Source organism: Crocuta crocuta, unplaced genomic scaffold, assembly GCF_008692635.1.
Source record: "Crocuta crocuta isolate KB4526 unplaced genomic scaffold, BGI_CrCroc_1.0 scaffold256, whole genome shotgun sequence".
NCBI lineage: Eukaryota > Metazoa > Chordata > Mammalia > Carnivora > Hyaenidae > Crocuta > Crocuta crocuta.
The window spans coordinates 148,386-167,689 of record NW_027530999.1 but is presented as its reverse complement, the minus strand read 5'-3'; the positions used below and the strand labels follow the sequence as shown (position 1 = coordinate 167,689).

General features: G+C 36.0%; 1 protein-coding gene across 5 annotated transcripts in view; it reads left to right on the top strand.

The window, feature by feature from the left end:
- FXR1 (FMR1 autosomal homolog 1) overlaps positions 1 to 19,304 on the top strand; it is a 65,725-nt gene that overhangs the window by 27,127 nt on the left and 19,294 nt on the right. For all 5 annotated transcript variants that reach the window (XM_077770562.1, XM_077770561.1, XM_077770560.1 and 2 more), the window contains 7 exons: positions 9,351 to 9,422; positions 9,807 to 9,955; positions 10,187 to 10,280; positions 10,716 to 10,832; positions 12,011 to 12,181; positions 14,471 to 14,549; positions 18,688 to 18,797. In XM_077770562.1, coding sequence (XP_077626688.1) covers positions 9,408 to 9,422; positions 9,807 to 9,955; positions 10,187 to 10,280; positions 10,716 to 10,832; positions 12,011 to 12,181; positions 14,471 to 14,549; positions 18,688 to 18,797 — 735 coding nt within the window. In that variant the 5' untranslated portion in view covers positions 9,351 to 9,407. The remainder of the gene's footprint in view (positions 1 to 9,350; positions 9,423 to 9,806; positions 9,956 to 10,186; positions 10,281 to 10,715; positions 10,833 to 12,010; positions 12,182 to 14,470; positions 14,550 to 18,687; positions 18,798 to 19,304) is intronic.

Below are 19,304 nucleotides of genomic sequence, written 5' to 3'. Positions count from 1 at the left end.
TTTTTGACATCATTAGTTAGGAATCTGTTTATATGACCTGGAATGTTTAGGAATTATGGTTATTGGTGCCTTATATTTTCAACCAAATTTTTTTTTGAAAACTCAGCACCCTTTAAAAATTTTTTTTAATTCTAGTGTAGTTAGTATACAATACAGTGTTAAAATAGTTCAGGCATACAGTATAGTGATTGAATAGTCCGTATATTACTCAGTGTTCATCAAGATAAGTGTACTCTTAATTCCCTTCACCTATTTCACCCACCTACCTCCCCTCTGGTAACCATCTGTTTTCAGTAAGAATTTGTATTTTGGTTTGTCCCTCTTTTTTTTTCCCCCTTTTATTTCTTTAATTCTGCATATGAGTGAAATCATATGGCATTTGCCTTTCTCTGACTAGTTTATTTTGCTTAATGTTACACTCTCTGCCTTTGTCCATGTCATTGCAGATGGCAAGGTTTCATTCTTTTTGATGGCTGAATAGTATTCCATTATATGTAGTGTGTGTGTGTACACACACTACGTCTTCTTTCTTCAGTCGATGCACATTTGGTTTGATGCACATTTTGATGCTTCCATAGTTTGTTGTAAATAATGATAAAGTTTAATATAAAAAATGAAATACAGAATTATATAAAGTGAAAAGCAAACCTTTTCTCTTTGTGGGTGTGCTTGTCTACCAAAGCTTAAATGTTATTTACCAGAGTTGTGTGTCTCTTCAGATTTTTTATTTGCATTTATAGATAAGTTTTTTTTTTAAGTTACAGAAATTGAGAATACATTATATATTTGTGATTTCTGTATTCAGTTAGGATATAATTAGACCTTTTCATGTATGCATATACAGATTAACCTCATTCTTTCTAAGCACCTGCATAATATTTATTAAGATAGATGTATCATAATTAGAAGACATTGACGTTATTGGCAGGTTTTTTGCTATTGCCAAAACATAAAACCCAGAGTTGATCAGTAAATCAGTTTCTGGTAGTTGATCAGTAAATTGGTAGTTGATCTGATAGTTTCTGGTAGTATGGAATCTGAGTAGTTCAGTTGCTAAATTGAAGGCGTGTATATTTCAAATTTTTTACCAAAATGTACCAGTTTTGTCCCCCCAAAAGTGCATTTTGATTTACCCATTGCACATTTGCTGACACAGAATGGTGTTTGTTTCCTCATAGATTGGCTGGCTGGGTTGTTATTAATTGTAAAGTTTTATAAACCTGATAACAGGAAGGGGATGTCTTCTGAGTGTTCTTTTTATTTTTAATTTTTAACGATTTTATTTATTTCTGAGAGAGAGAGTGTGTGAGAAGGGGAGGGTCAGAGAGGAGGGAGACACAGAATCCAAAACAGGCTCCAGGCTCCAAACTGGCAGTCAGCACAGAGTTCGATGCGGGGCTCGAACCCACGAACCATGAGATCATGACCTGAGCCGAAGTTGGCCACCCAACTGACTGAGCCATCCAGGCACCCCTTGAGTGTTCATTTCTTTGATCACTAGTGATATGGACCTTCTTTTAAATTAGTTTATTGGCTGTTATCCCTTTGTTCTATGAATTGTGTAAGGTTTTTTGTCCATGTAGATTTTGATAATAGGACAATTTTATATTTTATCTAAGTTTTTGAGTTATATAGTGTACTTTCTCTCAGTTAAAAAGTGTATTTTGCCACAAAGAATTTATAATTCATTCCAGTCTGCCGATTTCTTTTTGATGTGGCCTTCAGGATACTCATTTTAGTATTTCTACAGGTATAGTCTTTTTTTAAAGGAGTGTTTAGGTTTTTAACCTAACTTGATACTTTTCTCTAACTTATTACACAGTATGTTTTAGTATATTTATTTAAATCATCAGCCTTTGTTTCTTTCTGCCAGCACATATCATAAAGCAGTAATAATAGGTAATGCTTCTATAACACTAGTATGTATAATAATGTAAGTGGCTTTTTAAACAGGTTATCTCAGTTTGACATAGCAGTCTTTTGAGGATCTCTTCTACTAAACACTGTGAATACTTTATTACTCTTTCCTGGGTCGTATAGCCTGAAGGTTGGGAAGCTGAGAACCAGTTTCAGTTTTTGTCTTGAATGTATTTTTCTTTCTTTCTTTTTTTTTTTAATGTTTTATTTATTTCTAGGAGAGAGAGAGAGAGAGAGACAGCGTGAGCAGGGGAGGGTCAGAGAGAGAGGGAGTCACAGACTCTGAAACAGGCTCCAGGCTCTGAGCCGACAGTCAGCACAGAGCCCGACGCGGGGCCTGAACCCACGAACCGCGAGATCATGACCTAAGTGAAAGTCGGACGCTTAACCGACTAAGCCACCCAGGCGCCCCTTGAATGTATTTTTCTAATATATTATGCTGTATTCACAGCGTGTTGTCAGTTTTGTGCCAGACTTGGACCTCCTGTTCTTTTGCATGTTTAGGAACTCTTCCTTTTTGAAGAAGGGAAAGATCGCTTTGATTTGGTCACCGGTAATGGATTTAGAACAAAAGTGATCCGGAAGAGAGATTTTTGTTGAGTTTTTCAGGCATTTGTTTAAAGTTGAGTCACCTGAAATTTTCATTCTTGTAGGTCAGGAATAGTTGAATATTGATAATTTTATATGGTTCGCCCTAAAATTTTGCTCTCATAAAAATGTTAGGCTACTTGAGTATTCACCTTTCAGTCAACCTATGAGGCTTACAATATGATTTATAATAGAAAGATGATTTTGAAAGGTCTGAAATTCCAAGGTTTATTTTTAAGCCCTCTTTGTCAGTTTCTTTTTTGACTTATTTTTTAATTAAAAAAAATTAAAAAAGTTTAATTTATGAGAGAGTGAGAGGGAGACAGAGCAGGAGCTTNAGTCAGCACAGAGCCCGATGCGGGGCTCGAATCCACGAACTGCGAGATCATGACCTAAGCGAAAGTCAGACGCTTAACCGACTAAGCCACCCAGGCGCCCCTCAAACTGTGAGATCATGACCTGAGCTGAAGTCGGAAGCTTAATCGACTGAGTCACCCAGGCACCCCTCTTTTTTGACTTTCAAGAAGTGGTGGCATAGGTTTTAAAATCTTTATAACTTTCAATACAATTAAATTTTTCATTAAGTGTTTGCTTGTTTGATTTTGCTAACTTAAGATTCCTAAGAAAGTGCTCAGTTTGTGAAGTTGGAGGTAATGGGAAAAAGATTTTTTTAGGTTTTCTTACGCTGGATAAATAATGTTCTGAGATAACTAGAAGTGGAGTAGAAAATGTTTTTTCTCCTGGTAATTTTACATGTGAAGATTTGTCTTTTCATTATAGATACCTGGTTTGTTCACCAAGTTAATACCTGAGCTTGCACAAACACATTACATAGAAAGCATGACATCTCAAGCTAGTGTATACTTTTAAAAGTTTTTTTTAAAGCCTTACTCTTGGGTTTAACATATTTGATAAAAAGTTTTTTATTTGTTTGAATTGTAATGCTTTTTGTTTGAGATAAGAATTGGCACTTTTTTTTCTTCTGGCATATGCCTTTTCTCTCATTTTAGGGTAGATTGTCAGACTTTAAGTTTATATGTCTTTATTTTAATTAAATGTTGGAATAGAAGCCTTGAGAGAAAGTTGGTAAAGGTAATAAGAATACTTTGAATTAAGACATACCTTTATGTTAAAATTTTAAAATTCAGTATTGTAGGGGTGCTTAGGTGGCTCAGTTGGTTAAACATCTGACTCTTGATTTCGGCTCAGGCCATGATCTCACCTGTGAGTTTAAGCCTCACATCTGGCTCTGTTCTGACAGTGTGGAGCCTGCTCTGGATTCTTCTCCCCCCTTTGGCCCCTCCCCCTTTTTTGCATGCATGTGCTTTCTCTTTTCCTCTTTCAAAAATGAATAAAAAATGTGTAAAAGATAAACTATTTTATTTATACAAAAGATGCAAGATACGTGTAGTTTCCATTGTACCTTTATTTAAATTTTTTTTTTTAATGTTTATTTTTGAGAGAGATACAGAGCAGGAACTGGGGAAGGGCAGAGAGAGAGAGAGAGAGAGGGAGACACAATCTGATGTAGGCTCCAAGTTCTGAGTTGTCAGCACAGACCCCAACTTGGGGCTTAAACCCACAAACAGATCATGAGCCGAAGTCATACGCTTAACTGAGCCCAGGCGGCCCTTCATTGTACCTTTTTTAAAAAAAAAAAATCTTTATTTGCTTTTGGGAGACCGTGCAAGCAGGGAAGGGTCAGAGAGAGAGGGAGACACAGAATCTAAAGCAGGCTTCGGGCTCTGTGCTGACACAGACGCTTAACTGACTGAGCCACCTAAGCACCTCCATTGTGCCTTTAAAAAATGTCTCAGTTTGATTCCTGGAAACAGTCTGAAAATTTTACCTGTTTGTAGTATTCCAAGTCTTGTTAGTCTTAATGCTTGGGAAATGTTCTTAAATGTGTTTCTTAAAGACGAGGTGAACATATTCTTCTTTGTTATATGGGAAACGGCCATTTTTCAAGACTTATGAAACCCATTTGTTGAAAGTTATCAGCAACATACACAAATGAGAAAATACTATTGTATAGGTAGATAAGTTACATTAGTGTTATCTAGATGTTAAGCTTGCTTTCCTAATGTACATTTTCTGTTTTCTTCATAATAGATTATGATTGTAATGAGATGAAGTACTGGACACAGAAGAATAGTACTCAATAAATGTATCTCATATAGTTTTAAAACTACCCATTAGGATTAAATATTCAGTTTAGTGGTTAACATTATTTAGAAGTTTTCTTTATAGTTAATTTGGTGAAATTGGTAAAAAAAATTTCTGGTGTTCATATTATCTTTATTTGGTTGTGACTTTGAAAGGGATAGTTGAACATTAATATCTTGAATGAAAAGTTGGTTATGTTAGGATCTAGACTGGAATTCCATTTAAGTAATAGTTCGGTTATGTACTAGAATTTGGAAACCATTTTGTAATAAGGTTTGACTTGGAGTTATTTGGTAGAAAGAACCCTGAAATACATTTTTGGAATTTGATTCTTCATATTCCATCCTCCACTTTTTCATCCTGAGTACTGTTGTGTTTTTAGGTTTCTCTCTGTACTTTTTAGTCAGCTGTTTTTTAAAGACCTTCCTTGGATTTGAAGAAAGAGATGTTAAGACAATGAGGGCCACTGCTTTAGAGTGTGATTTTCTTGGAATAGTTTGGAAATTTAAAGTCTGAATAAAGGGAGTTTCTATGAGGAGCTCCTACTCCAATGATCTAATCATAAGTAAATACAGTGATCAACATCTGAGACATGATCTACTAGGTCACAATTATGCTGGGTCAGTGAAGTGATTTTTTATTGTATGAGTGTTCTGTTCATTTTGTAAAGAATATGATTTGACCCATTGCACTCAGGTGGAGCCAAATTCATACCGTTTGATTCAAGTTCAGGAACTTGGATTTAGTAGGCTTTATGTGAGTGGCTTTGTTTTTCAGAGGTAAACTTATTAATGTAGCTTATAGAGGTAGATGTAAGTATAGAATGGAAGCCAGCATTTTAATGTTCCATGAGAAAGAAAGCCTCAAGACAGTCCTGAATGGTTTATTCTCTCTTTTGGAGGTAACTGAAATAGGAAGCCAGATTTCTAGAAGATTGTGTTTTGGTGAAAATAGAAATAGAACAAGAAGATTTAGGTAGATTAAAGACCTATTTTTGTCCGCAAATTTTTGAGCTACCCATGCACTAGATCACCAAGAGATACTCCAGTCTGTTTACCTGAACTTCTTTTCTGAGATAGTACTTGGCATAGGCACTTTCCCTCTTATTCTTAGGGTTTTCTTGTAACTTGCAGTATTCTTAGGAAGATGGTCATCACTTCCATTTGGGTCTGTGGGCCATTAAAACAATTTTTTAAAAAGTCATTTTACATACAGTTTCACAGAAGTTAATAATAAGGGATGCTGAAGGTCAACATTAAGTATTTTAATGAGCATTTAAACGTAGCAAAATTAGCTTTTTAAAGAAAAAAATGTTTATTTACTTTTGAGTGAGAGCGAGAGAGCGCATGAACAGGCTAGGGGCAGAGGGAGCCAGAGACCCAGAATCCTAAGGCGTTTCCAGGCTCTGAGCTGTCAGCACAGAGCCTGATGGAGGGCTTGAACTCCTGAGCCATGAGGGCATGACCTGAGCTGAAGTCAGACTCACCACCAACTGAGCCATCCAAGTGCCCCAGCAAATTCAACTATTTATTCCATATTTTCCTCGTTTTGATAGTACATCTACCTAAAGTGAGAACAGATCTCTATTACTTATTGCTCATCTGCTGTCAAGCATATAAATCCAGAATAAACTCGTCTTACAAATACTAATGTCATATTTAAAGCACATCTAGTAAGTTCTGGTTTATCATTTCTTTCTGGTTCATTTTACAGTACTTTAAGAATATTTTGGAACTTTTAGTGGCTTCTAATTTTATTGAACAGAGCATTGTCATCTTTGTGCTACAATTATACCATTTTCATATTTAACCGATTGCATTGACTAATCCATTGAATTTTTTGCATGTCTATCATCTGTTTCTTTCTAGTCATCTTTGCATGCACAGATGTTTTGGCATTTGTCCATTTTTGAATTGTATGGGGTACATTTTGTTGTGCAAACAAAAGATGAAAGAATATGGTCACATGTCCTTTTAGAAAAAACAGAATGGTCCACAGTCTGGTCTCAGGATTTTGTATGATGAAGTCCCAATTTGAATTATTAACTGGATGAGAATACTAAATTTCCTTTTTCTCCTTAGAAGTGTATTGTTTGGGAATATTCATGTAGGTTGTCGTCATCTAAGAGCTTCATAGTGGGAGAGTCACAATCATCTTTAGAATCTAGAGTGCTGTCTCTGCATCAGTCCTGATTCCTCTAATAATTGTAAAAGCCCTTCCTTTGTAAATTATGTCTTTGCAGTTATGGGTGGAAAATGAAAAATTCTGAGTTCTTTAATAAAAAATTTTTTTTACATTTATTTTTGAGAGAGACAGCACAAGTGGGGGAGGAGCAGAGAGAGAATGAGACACAGAATCTGAAGCAGGCTCCAGGCTCTGAGTTGTCAGCACAGAGCTCGACACAAGGCTTAAACCTGTGAACCACGAAATCATGACCTGAGCCAGAGTCGGAGGCTTAATCAACTGAGCCACCCAGGACCTCTAAGAATTCTGAATTCTTAATTGTTCAGTGAAAATCAAAAAGACTGCAAGAATGGTGTCTCCAGTTTTTTATACTTTCTTCTTGAAAGACTATGCAGTAAAGAAACTACAGGATGATGCAGTAGTAACACTATATTTCACTGTTGTGTTCTTTCAGGTGATACCATCACTCTTTTTTCTTTATACTCTTTAAAAGTACAGCTAGGAATAATTGGTGGATGATGATGCAGTAGTAAAATGTTTCAAGATAGAGAAAAAACAGGATCACTAAATTTCCGCAGAGAGGTTCCATTGGATACATACAATAATTGCAAGATAGAATGAATTTTGTTTTATTCTAAAAACTTTTAAATGTTTTTATTTATTTGTTAGAGACCGCATGAGCAGGGGAGGGTCAGAGAAAGAGGGAGACAGAATCTGAAACCGGCTCTAGGCTCTGAGCTAGCTGTCAGCACAGAGCCCGACACGGGGCTCGAACCCACGAACTATGAGATCATGACCTGAGCCGAAGTCAGACTCTTAACCAACTGAGCCACCCAGGCGCCCCTGTTTTATTTTAAAGAAAGTAAAATTTATTGTATTTTGGAGACCTGTAAGAAAGGATAAAAGTTATGAAGTAGATTTGCTCATAAAGAAATGGCAAAGCTAAAGTTAAGTCCGCTGGAGCCTGAGTGGTATATATAGGTCTTCCTTTTTGTCTGATCATGGTGCACTGTGAAGTTGATCATGAGACTTTGACTTACTCATTTACATTTTCAGCATTTCCCCCACTTTAAGGTTACTTTTAGATGACTTTAGTGAAGCTTTAGGCTATTCGAAACTATTTGCATATTAATAGTTTTCACTTAACCCATAGATGGGTGTTAACTTTGAATTTTTTGGCCTTCTTTGCAGAGACATCCTTAGTTCATATAATCAAGATTTTTGTGGGGTACTTCTTGGTTATCTGTTCTTCCAGCCTCCCCTCTTCACTCCCCAGATTTCCATGTGTTGAAAATGATAAACAAGATGCTGTATTATAAGAAATAACTCTAATCCCTAATGGAATCTTTCCTAATGTGTTAACAAGCTACTTGGTAATTACAAATACAGAGCGTATAAGAAAAAATTTTTTACGTAGGTTTTTAAGATACTTATGTACTAAATTTATTTTTATTGTTCAGTAGAACCATTTGTGCATTTGATTTGGGTTCTTCAGCAAGGAATCTGAATACATCCTTGAAGGAATTTTAAGATTGGATTTCTTTTTGAAAACAACTCTTGAATTCAACATCTTAAAAATAGTTATCAGATATCAAATACATCTTAAATGAGTTCTAGCTTATCTTTGTGTCTGTTACTTGAATCATCAGAATGCAGTGCTTAAAGATGACAGTATTGATGGAAACTGGAAGAACTGTTTCACACTGTTAAACTGTTTTCTAAGAATAAATTTTTGAAAATACTTACGAATAGAGGCGCCTGGGTGGCTCATTCGGTTAAGCGTCCGACTTCGGCTCAGGTCATGATCTCATGGTTCGTGTGTTTGAGCCCCTCGTCAGGCTGTGTTGACAACTAGCTTAAAGCCTGGAGCCTGGTTCAGATTCTGTATCTCCCTCTCTCTCTGACCTTCCCCTGCTCATGCCCGCTCTCTCTCTCTCTCTCTCTCTCTCTCAGAAATAAACAAAACATTTAAACAAAATTGAAAGAAAAATACTTATGTATAGGAAACTAAAGAATTTGGAATTAGATTCCTTTTTTTTTTTAAAGAGATTTTATTTTTTTTTAAATGTTTCATTTATTTCTAGGAGAGAGAGAGAGACAGCGTGAGCAGGGGAAGGTCAGAGAGAGAGGGAGTCACAGACTGAAACAGGCTCCAGGCTCTGAGCTAGCAGTCAGCACAGAGCCCGACGCGGGGCTCGAACCCACGAACCGCGAGATCATGACCTAAGTGAAAGTCGGACGCTTAACCAACTAAGCTACCCAGGCGCCCCTGGAATTAGATTTCTAAGGAGCCAAATTGGAAATATCCCCATTTGGGATTTCCAAAAACGGTTCGGTTTTTCAGTAGTATAATTTAATGTACATGACTCTTTCATTAAACTATCTGTAACACACATACAGTGACATTTTTGATTCTGGTTTTAAAATAAGTCATTGTTTATGTTGAAATCTTTCAGGATGAATAGATAAGGACTTTTCCTCCCCCCTCTTCTCAGGTGTATTCAAGAGCAAATGACCAAGAACCATGTGGATGGTGGTTGGCTAAAGTTCGAATGATGAAAGGAGAGGTAAGTAATGCCTCAACTCTCGGTTTCTGTAAATGCCACTTTAACTCTTAGTATTGTTTCTAACCACCTACTTTATAAATAGTTCATCATACATTTAAAAGGTTTATCAGACCATTAATTTTCATTTGTTTTCTGAATTTGCAAACATTAAAGCTGCTCTCCAGGGGTTTACTTCAAACATGTGAGGACCACCAAGGTTCCTGGTTGTAAGAACATATAATCTAGTTTTAAGGCAAAACAGATTGATGTAACTAAGCTGTGCTTAGTATTTGTGCCACAAGGGGGAGGGTCTGCTGGTTAAGCTGAGCAAGGCAATTAGAACTTCATTTAAAGCTCATTATTTTTGTTCAGATGGGATTTTTAAAGTATTTTGATGTCTTTTAGTTTTATGTCATTGAATATGCTGCTTGTGATGCCACTTACAATGAAATAGTCACATTTGAACGACTTCGGCCTGTCAATCAAAATAAAACTGTCAAAAAAAATACCTTCTTTAAGTGCACAGTGGATGTTCCTGAGGATTTGAGAGAGGCGTGAGTAGTTTTGATTACTGTTGAATTTCTTTGTGAATTAACAGGATTTTTTTTATTTTTTTAGTGTAACCAGAATCTTTTTTTTCCCCCCAAGTACCCAGTCAAAAACTTCTGATAGAAAATCTTTTTAAAGAAAAGTTTTAATGGGTAGTGTCAAAATTAGTTTGTTCTGATTGCTTTCTGAATTTAATCTATTATTTAAGTCTTAAATATGAATTAATTCCTCCCTAGGTGTGCTAATGAAAATGCACATAAAGATTTTAAGAAAGCAGTAGGAGCATGCAGAATTTTTTACCATCCAGAAACCACACAGCTAATGATACTGGTAAGATAACTCCATATCTTAAGGTAGCCAGTGTATATTTTACATATTTTATAATTAAATATTTCAAAAGATAAAAGCTAATTTTGTATATAGTGCATTTATTAATCTGTATGGGTGAAAAAATTTTTACAGCTATAAAATGTTAAATTCTTACCTTTTGCGGAATAAGGAGATAAAAATAGGACATTCTTAACAACATGAAATTATTAATGTGTGGGATCTTGGATCCTCCTGTCTCCACCAGTTATAATTTGAATATCAGAAATAAATAGTATGGGAATTCAGAAAAGAGCGTAAGAATACTTGTGGGGAGAGGCTGTGGCGCGTGAGGAGAGAAGTATAACAGATGAGAATCAAGGAAAGCTTTATGTGGAAGGTCTTTGTATGATCTTGAAAAATAAGATTTTTTTGAGTGATTAACTTGTTTGTTTATAGTCTGCCAGTGAAGCAACTGTGAAGAGAGTAAACATTTTAAGTGACATGCATTTGCGAAGTATTCGTACGAAGTTGATGCTTATGTCCAGAAATGAAGAGGCCACTAAGCATTTAGAAGTAAGTGGGTTTACTTAAAAGATTTTTTTATGTGTCCCACTTAGTTTGATAAGTATATTATTCACATTCCCTGGCTCAAACTACTTGACTGTTAGGTAAGGTAACTTGGGACCTGTTCTTTGGCTAATATCAGGAGTCCTAGAACAATTATTTCTGTTACTTTCCCCAAACATAATCTTCTGTTTGCTAAATGCCTGCTGAGTTTTTTTGTTAGGACTGAGTTAATAGGTGCCAAAAGAACTTAGAAACTCATTAGGGATGTCCAGTAGAACTGTATTGCTAGTTTGTCTTCATTCTGTCCTTAGCGGTTTTTACTACCCTGTAAACTGTCACTTATAACACACTTCTATTAGTAACTAGTTCACTGTAATAACTTCGGTAAGAAGAGAGGAGGACACATAGCATGCACTTTTTAAAAAGAGCCTATCGTTGCTTTTCTGTCCCATTTTAAGGCACTCTTCTGTTTTCTCCTACTCTTCACTGGCACGCTGTTAGGAGATCCCCCTTCCCAACACACATTCAAATCTTTGAGAAATTGAGGTTTGTTTATTTTTTGGGACAAGTTTGTGCATACCCTTACTCATTTAAAAGTTCCAAATAAGGGAAATGTGAATGAGTTGTGAAAAATGAATCCTCTGAATTGGAGAACTCCTTGTATCAGTAATTCCAGAACATTGTTTTAGAATTGCTGTTTTCTGTGACCATGACTAAATAAATTGATCAAACTCTCTTTTTCCTCTATTATATGATACCAAATGAGTATCCTTTAAATATTTTTTCTTAATTCTTTTTTTTTTTTAAGTTTATTTATTTTTGAGAGAGAGTCAGAGACAGCATGAGTAGGGGAGAGGCAGAGAGAGAGGGAGACACAGAATCCCAAGCAGGCTCCGCACCGACAGCACAGAGCCCGATGCGGGGCTTAAACTCACGAACCGTGAGATCATGACCTGAGCTGAAACCAAGAGTGGATGCTTAACTGACTGAGCCACCCAGGCGCCCCTAGAATTTCCTCTTGAAGTCTGAATCATTTTATATGTATGTATTATTTTATCTGTTCAGTTGAAATTTCGTTTACTTCTACTTCTTGACTATTAGGAATAATGCTACAAACATGGGCATATAAAAAACTTCTTGTTTTTAATCTTTTGTAATAAGTTCTAATATACCTCTTTTATTAGTGCACAAAACAACTTGCGGCAGCTTTTCATGAGGAATTTGTTGTGAGAGAAGATTTAATGGGCCTGGCAATAGGAACACATGGTAGTAACATACAGCAAGCTAGGAAGGTTCCTGGCGTTACAGCTATTGAGCTAGATGAAGATACTGGAACATTTAGAATCTATGGAGAGGTAAGCTATTGACTGACCGCACTTTGGGCAACTTTATAACATAACTTTTGTTTGATTGTATTTTCCTTGGAATTTCAATTTCCCAGTGATAATACCTTAAAATCAGTCAGTGCAGTTAATCATTACATGCATGGAGGTGGGTTGAAGAGGATATTGTATTATATGGGGCAATGAGAGATTTAATGAGTATTTAATATGTGCTGTTTTTGGAAGTTTCTTAACCCAACTGCTTTTTTTTTTTTTAAATATTTTTATTTATTTCTAGGAGAGAGAGAGAGACAGTGTGAGCAGGGGAGGGTCAGAGAGAGAGGGAGATACAGTATCTCAAACAGGCTCCAGGCTCTGAGCTGGCAGTCAGCACAGAGCCTGACGCGATTAACACAACTGCTTCTGATTTTAACTCAGATTTATGTGCATTATAAATAATTCACTTTTTTTGAGGGCTTCCTATGTGTCAGGTACTAGTAATTATAAATAGCATTTAATAGAGGAGCCTTTAAAATTTTTTTTTTTAATATTTATTTTTGAGAGAGAGAGAGAGAGAGAGGGAGGGACAGAGTGTGAGCGAAGGAGGGGTAGAGAGAGAGGGAGACACAAATTCTGAATCAGGCTCTGGGCTCTGAGCCATCAGCATAGAGCCAGACATGGGGCTCGAACCTACAAACTGTGAGAACATGACCTGAGCCAAAGTCAGACGCTAACTGACTGAGCCACCTGGACACTCTTAGAGGAGCTTTTGAAGAACTTGAATAATAAGTTGAATAATTGGACAAAATGATTTTGTCATCAGTTAATTGTGATATTTGGGTGGCCTGGAAAATAATAAATCTGAAAAATAAATACTTCATACTTTTCATCAAGACCATTCTTCACATCAGAATAAATGGATGAGGTTTTTGGGGTGATAATTTCAAGTCTTCACTTTTCATACATAGCTCCTCTCATGAAAAGCGTGGGTCATTTAGTGACTCTGACTCTAGAGGACTGATTTTTTTTTTTTTTTAGTTCTGAAACCTTGTGAAGTGGGCATTACAACAGTAAGTAAGACAGAAGGCTTTGGAGTCACACTGCCTGTATTAGAATTCTGTTCCTACTACTTGGAATGAACTTGGAGAAGGTTACTTAACTTCCGTGCATAATTTTCCTTATTGTAAAAGGAAAATCATAGTAGAGCTTATATTGCCGTTTGTGAGGATTAAAAATGCTTAAAAATTTTTTGTGTCCTATGGTATGAAGACACAGTACATTTCATCTGTGGTTATTAAAGAACAAACATTAAGAGTGGATGGTAACTTACTGAGAACTACAAATTTTCTTTAGGGAGGCTTCCTTCCCCTGTGTTCAGTCTTAAAATTATACCCATTGGAAGTGAGGAATGTTAATGATCTCTTTTTTTTTTTAATTCTTTTTTAATGTTTACTTATTTTTGAGAGAGAGAGTGTGAGTGGGGGAGGGGCAGAGAGAGAGGGAGATACACAATCTGAAGCAGGCTCTAGGCTCTGAGCTGTCAGCACTGAGCCTGATGTGGGGCTCGAACCCACTAACCGTGTGATCATGACCTGAGCTGAAGTCAGACGCTTAACTGATTGAACCACCCAGGCACCTTAGGAGTTTTCATGTTAATCAGTAGGTACTTTTTTAAAAAATGCATTTCCACAAAAACAGCTTTTTAAATAATTTCTTATGTTGAGAATGAAAAAACAGCACAGACAGAATAGACAATATGAAAAATACGGGTTTTTATTTTAAACTTGAGAGAGCACATGAGTGTGAGATGGGGGTGAGAGAGGAGAGAGAATCCCTAGCGGGCTCCATGCTGTCAGTGCAGAGCCCGATAATGGGTTCCTTCTCATGAACTGTGAGATGATGACCTGAGCCAAAATCAGGAGTTGGATGCTTAACTCATTGAGCCACCCAGGTGTCCCATGAACAGTTTGTTTATAACATGTTCCTGAAGAAATTTAACATGGGAGTATAGAACAACTATATTTAGGATTGGGTTAAAATTTGGCTAACATAAGCTAAACTCTTGCTGTTTTTTTTCAGGAGCTTAAAAGGGCTTAGAGACTTTTTAAAGAGATGTTCTAATAGTATGTTTTTTCCTAGCCTTTTAATGATTTTTTTTTAAGTACTTCATGAATTTCTTGACCTAAAATGTCACATTCATGGGCTGAGCAGGACCTTGTACTAGAGCATAGTAATTTAGAACTTCTCATTTCTGTGTTTTTGTTTTGGATCGGAGTTTTCTTCAGGATTACATTTTATGTTTATTTTCTCTTCATTCTGCAGAGTGCCGATGCTGTAAAAAAGGCTAGAGGTTTCTTGGAATTTGTGGAGGATTTTATTCAGGTTCCTAGGAATCTTGTTGGTAGGTACTTCTATTACATGTTAAATAAGTTAAATGTTAGTGATTTAATGGAGATTTAGTCTTGTCGGATACCGTATTTTATAGTTATGAGAGCATTTGATAGCAGTACTTTTCAGTTTTTAGTAACATTGTATGTGACTTGTATCATTATTATCCTGTTTAAAAAGTAAAGGTGTTTTCTTCAGTACACAGTGACTCACTAATAAGACCCATGATTTTTATAACAGTTTGTCATTAAGTTTTTAAAAAGCCGTTTAACCCCTTGCTGATTTTCCTATTCTCATTCACTTAATGTCTTTTCATCATTCATACGTCCATCAGAGTTGTAGTATTTTTTGAGAAGGTGTTTGTGATATTTTCTTTTTGGTTTGGGGCAGAAGAAAAAGTAAGTGGACTAACAATAGGGTAATAAACTTCTACAGAATAGGTCCTGAATAAATAATAATTGGTTGTTACAAAGGCTTAGAATGAGGTAAGAAGTCATGGGCAGGAGAGAAGGATGGTGATCATGATAAGGAAGTTTTCGTTATTAAGTTTCTGACACCATTAATGAAAATTATCGTACCCATAGCTTATTATGTTAGTGACAAAACTTTGAGATTTCCCCTTGCCTCCAGAATTTTGAGTTTGAAGATGTAAAGGAGCTTTAGATGTAGCTTGGGATGATTTGTTTAATCTTTGGTATTATATCCTCTACATCTGTGCTATCCTTTGTAATGTTTATTTATTTATTTTTTGAGAGAGAGACACACAGACAGATAGCGTAAGCAGGGGAGGGTCAGAGAGAGAGGGAGACACAGAGTCAGAAGCAGGCTCCAGGCTCTGAGCTAGCTGTCCGCACAGAGCCCGACGCTGGGCTTAAACCCAGGAACCGTGAGATCATGACCTGAGCCGAAGTCCGACACTTAACCGACTGAGCCACCCAGGCGCCCCAGTGCTATCCTTTTTAAATGCTGTTATGTCAAATGGGGAAATTTTGCTCTTGTAGTAAATTGGGATTATCCTAAATGTTTACTATAAAAATAAGCATGCATATAAAGCAGAGATTTTTTTAGGAGGGGCTTGAGTTTTTGTCTGCTGTTGTCTCATCAGTATCTTGACCTTACTGAAATGGAGCCCCTTGGGCTCCATTTATATTTAATTAGGCCTGTGTTGCCTTTAGGAAATCATTTCTTGCTATAGGTGTTCTGTTTGTCAAATCCTGTTAAAGAAAATAGCTGTAGAAAATATTTAAAAGTTGTTTTAGACTGGTAACAAGTTCATATACTCTGGGACAGTAGTCTACAGCACAAGAACGGGCAGTTTTCTTGGTTTTCAATGATTTGTTTGCTTATAGCTCCGCTTAAGCATTTGGATAGGTATGACATACTGCTGATTAAATAAACTCCATTTTATTTATTCTTACTGAAGATTGAACTGCTGGAGAGCTGAGTTGAGATGTTAAAATTCAGTATAAGCTCAAATAGTTTTGTATGACTTTAATAAACATTAAGACACAAAATATTATAAAATGTTTATCTTTGCCAAATAAAATCACCTTCAAAAAGCTGCTTTTGAATATGACCCCCTGGTTTAAGTCACAATTATTGACATCAGTACCAACACCGTGATTGCTGCTTTGCAGAACATAATTTGACTTCAGTTTCTTCACTTGTAGAAATGATTTGGAGAGGAGTGTGCATGGGAATCAGGGTTTTTTCTTTTATTATTTCTTTTATTATTTAAAAAAATTAAAAAAAATTTTTAAATTTCTGAGAGAGAGAGAGCGCGAGTGCGACAGCATGAGCAGAGGAGGGTCAGAGAGAGAGAGAGAGTGGGAGATAGAGAATCTGAAGCAGGCTCCAGGCTCTGAGCTAACTGTCAGCACACAGCCCAACGTGGGGCTCGAGCCCACGAACTGTGAGATCATGACCTGAACCGAAGTTGGACGCTTAACCGACTGAGCCACCCAGGCGCCCCTCAGGGTTTTTCCTAACCGAATTATGTAGAAGATAGCCTTGGTCTTCTAAAATTTGTGGTAGTGGTAATTTTGAGTAAAAATTCCTGATATTTTTGAAATAAGGAAATTGGATATATTTGTAGTTCTCTGGTTCTTCCCTATTCATTTATCTGTGCAATGATATGAGTATGTGTTCTGTCTCCTTTTTACTCTGTCTTGGTTGGCTTCTGTGATTTGGATTATTTGGGACTCTTCAGAAAATATGTATTAGGAGCAACTGTTCTACATTAGTGAAATACTGAGAGATAGTGTAAAGATTTCTTGGTTGTTGTATATAATAATGCTATATTTCCCTCCAAAATGTTTTATGGGTAAAGCAGTCATTTGAAAAATAGTACATTCTTAGTCCAAGTGAAAAAGAAAAAGTGGACTCAGGAGTAAAAGGGAATGAGGACTTCTTGGTGGGTAAGTTCAAGAGAATTCCGTTATACTCCGGTCCAAGAATTCTAGTCCCTGATCATTCCCACCCCTCCTAAGTTAAAAAGAAAATATTATGTGGTCATTGCTTTAAAATGAACTGAAACCTTTCACCTCTTGGAAGCCTTCCTTAATCACTTCTTTACTCTGTCCCTTCAGCATTTATGCTCAGTGCTCAATTTATACTACAGGTCTGCCTCACTTTGTCAATATGCTTTGGAATTTAAACTATGGAAATGATCAGTTAAAATACTGACGGTCTCTGGTGGGACTAAATAAAACTTGCAGGTAGGTCCCTGCCACAGACCCCAGAAGAGTGATGGATGTACACTCACCAGTGGTATAGTTCATAGAAGGAAGGGGCAATGATTTTGGGGGAGGGATTATGATATATCAGTCTGATTTTTGTTTTTTCGAAAAGACATTTGCTTATTTTTAGCAGGGTCAAGGATGGAGTTGCTGCTTGAGCTTCACTGGGTTAACAATGAAGGTTGCTTTTATATACTGCTGCTAGGGCTGCTCAGAGAAGATCTACGTCATGTGAATTCCCTGTCCTACTCTATTTTTTTCTTTTTACCTGTTGAATTGTCGCTGCTTTTAAATTTAGGGTTATTAATGGGGCAAGAGGTTTGAGAATAGGTATAGAAAAACCCTGTAATGGTGTCTTTGCTGTATTGACCCAGTTACTGTTGCTGTTGTTCCTATTTATTCTTTAATAGAAACTGTTCTCTCAAGCATGCAATAGGAAGAACTATTTTATCCCCTTTCAACCAGAATGAATTTATTGTGGAAATAGATTGCTTGATTTAGGGGAAAAAAAGGAGGGGGGGCAGAATTTGGACTTAATAACTTTTATAAGGAGTGTACACATCTATTTCATACAGGGAAGGTTACCTGAATATTTACTTTTGTTACCAGGTAACACGGTCCAATATTACTTTGGTATTTTGACTTTGTAGTCTTTGTAACTAGTAAGTTTCCAAGGGGAAGAGGATCTTCCTTGCCCCTCTTTTAGTTTCTCTTTTCATTAATGGATACTCCATAAGTGCTGTTTGACACACTACATGTTAAGTGTAGAGAAGGTAAATAATTTGTGTCTGTATACAGTATTTCATACCTAGGAAGATAGCATACCATGTACATGCTATGTGTATTTGTATAGCTGTGAAATACTTAAAAACTTGGTAGAAAATGTCAAATACAGACTTTGTTTCATTGAAGATTATATTCATTTTAAAGGTATCTTCAAATTATAGATGTATTTTGGAAAAGTAGCACCTTGAATATGAAAGCAAGATTTAATTTGTTAACTTAAAAATAATACTTAATAAACAAATTGGTATGATTAATGCCAAAATAAAAGTGTTTCTTTTGCCTTTATTTGTGTATCTAAGCTTTTGGAATGGGTTGCATTGATATTTTAAAAATATAAAAATGATGTAAAACATGTTTAGTCTTTGAAAATGTCTTACATTTGAGCAGTATTGTCAATCCTATTTATATATAGCCTTAGGCATTCTGAAGAGAAGGAAGTTTCAGACCAAGGATAAAATTTCTCAGTAGTCATCAGAGTGAAATTTATTGAGATTAAGAAGATGGGGCTATGTTTTTTTTTTTTTTGTTTTGTTTTTAATTTGATACAACTCAAATTATTTGGTCTCATGTTGGAAGGATAGCAGTATTGGTATTTAACTTACTGCTATATATTTTCTCTTATTAAAGGAAAAGTAATTGGGAAAAATGGCAAAGTTATCCAGGAAATAGTGGACAAATCTGGTGTGGTTCGGGTGAGAATTGAAGGAGACAATGAAAATAAACTACCTAGAGAAGATGTAAGTATTCAAAATGTAATTTGGTTTGCCTGTTTCTTCCTTCTGTCCGTCTGTCTGTCCTACCTTCCACCATCTTCTGTTCTTGGCTGACTTACAATGTTATTTTATATTTTGGAAATCATTTTGGGGAGTTGTATGTAGGGAACTATTCATACTCATACGGTGGCTTTGTTTAAAAAATTTTTTTGTTCCTTACAATGTTGCTTTACATATTTAGAGAACAAGTCCTCTTTAAATTGTGGGCTTTGGGTCTTACTGGGTTTCTTAGTACTTCAGTAAAACCAATTTTTGATAAAAAGCCTTCAATTTGGTAATTTCAACAGTTCCTTTTTGTACTTAACAAGAGTATAGAACTATAAAATTTGATACTCTGAGAAAACAGTTTGTTATAAAGGAATTCTTAATAAATAACTGTACTTGACCTTTTTTGGATCTGAAAGCCCTGATTATTTCTTAATTGAAATCTTTAAGCTTTTACTTTGGTGTTCTGACACCAACTTTCTGAAA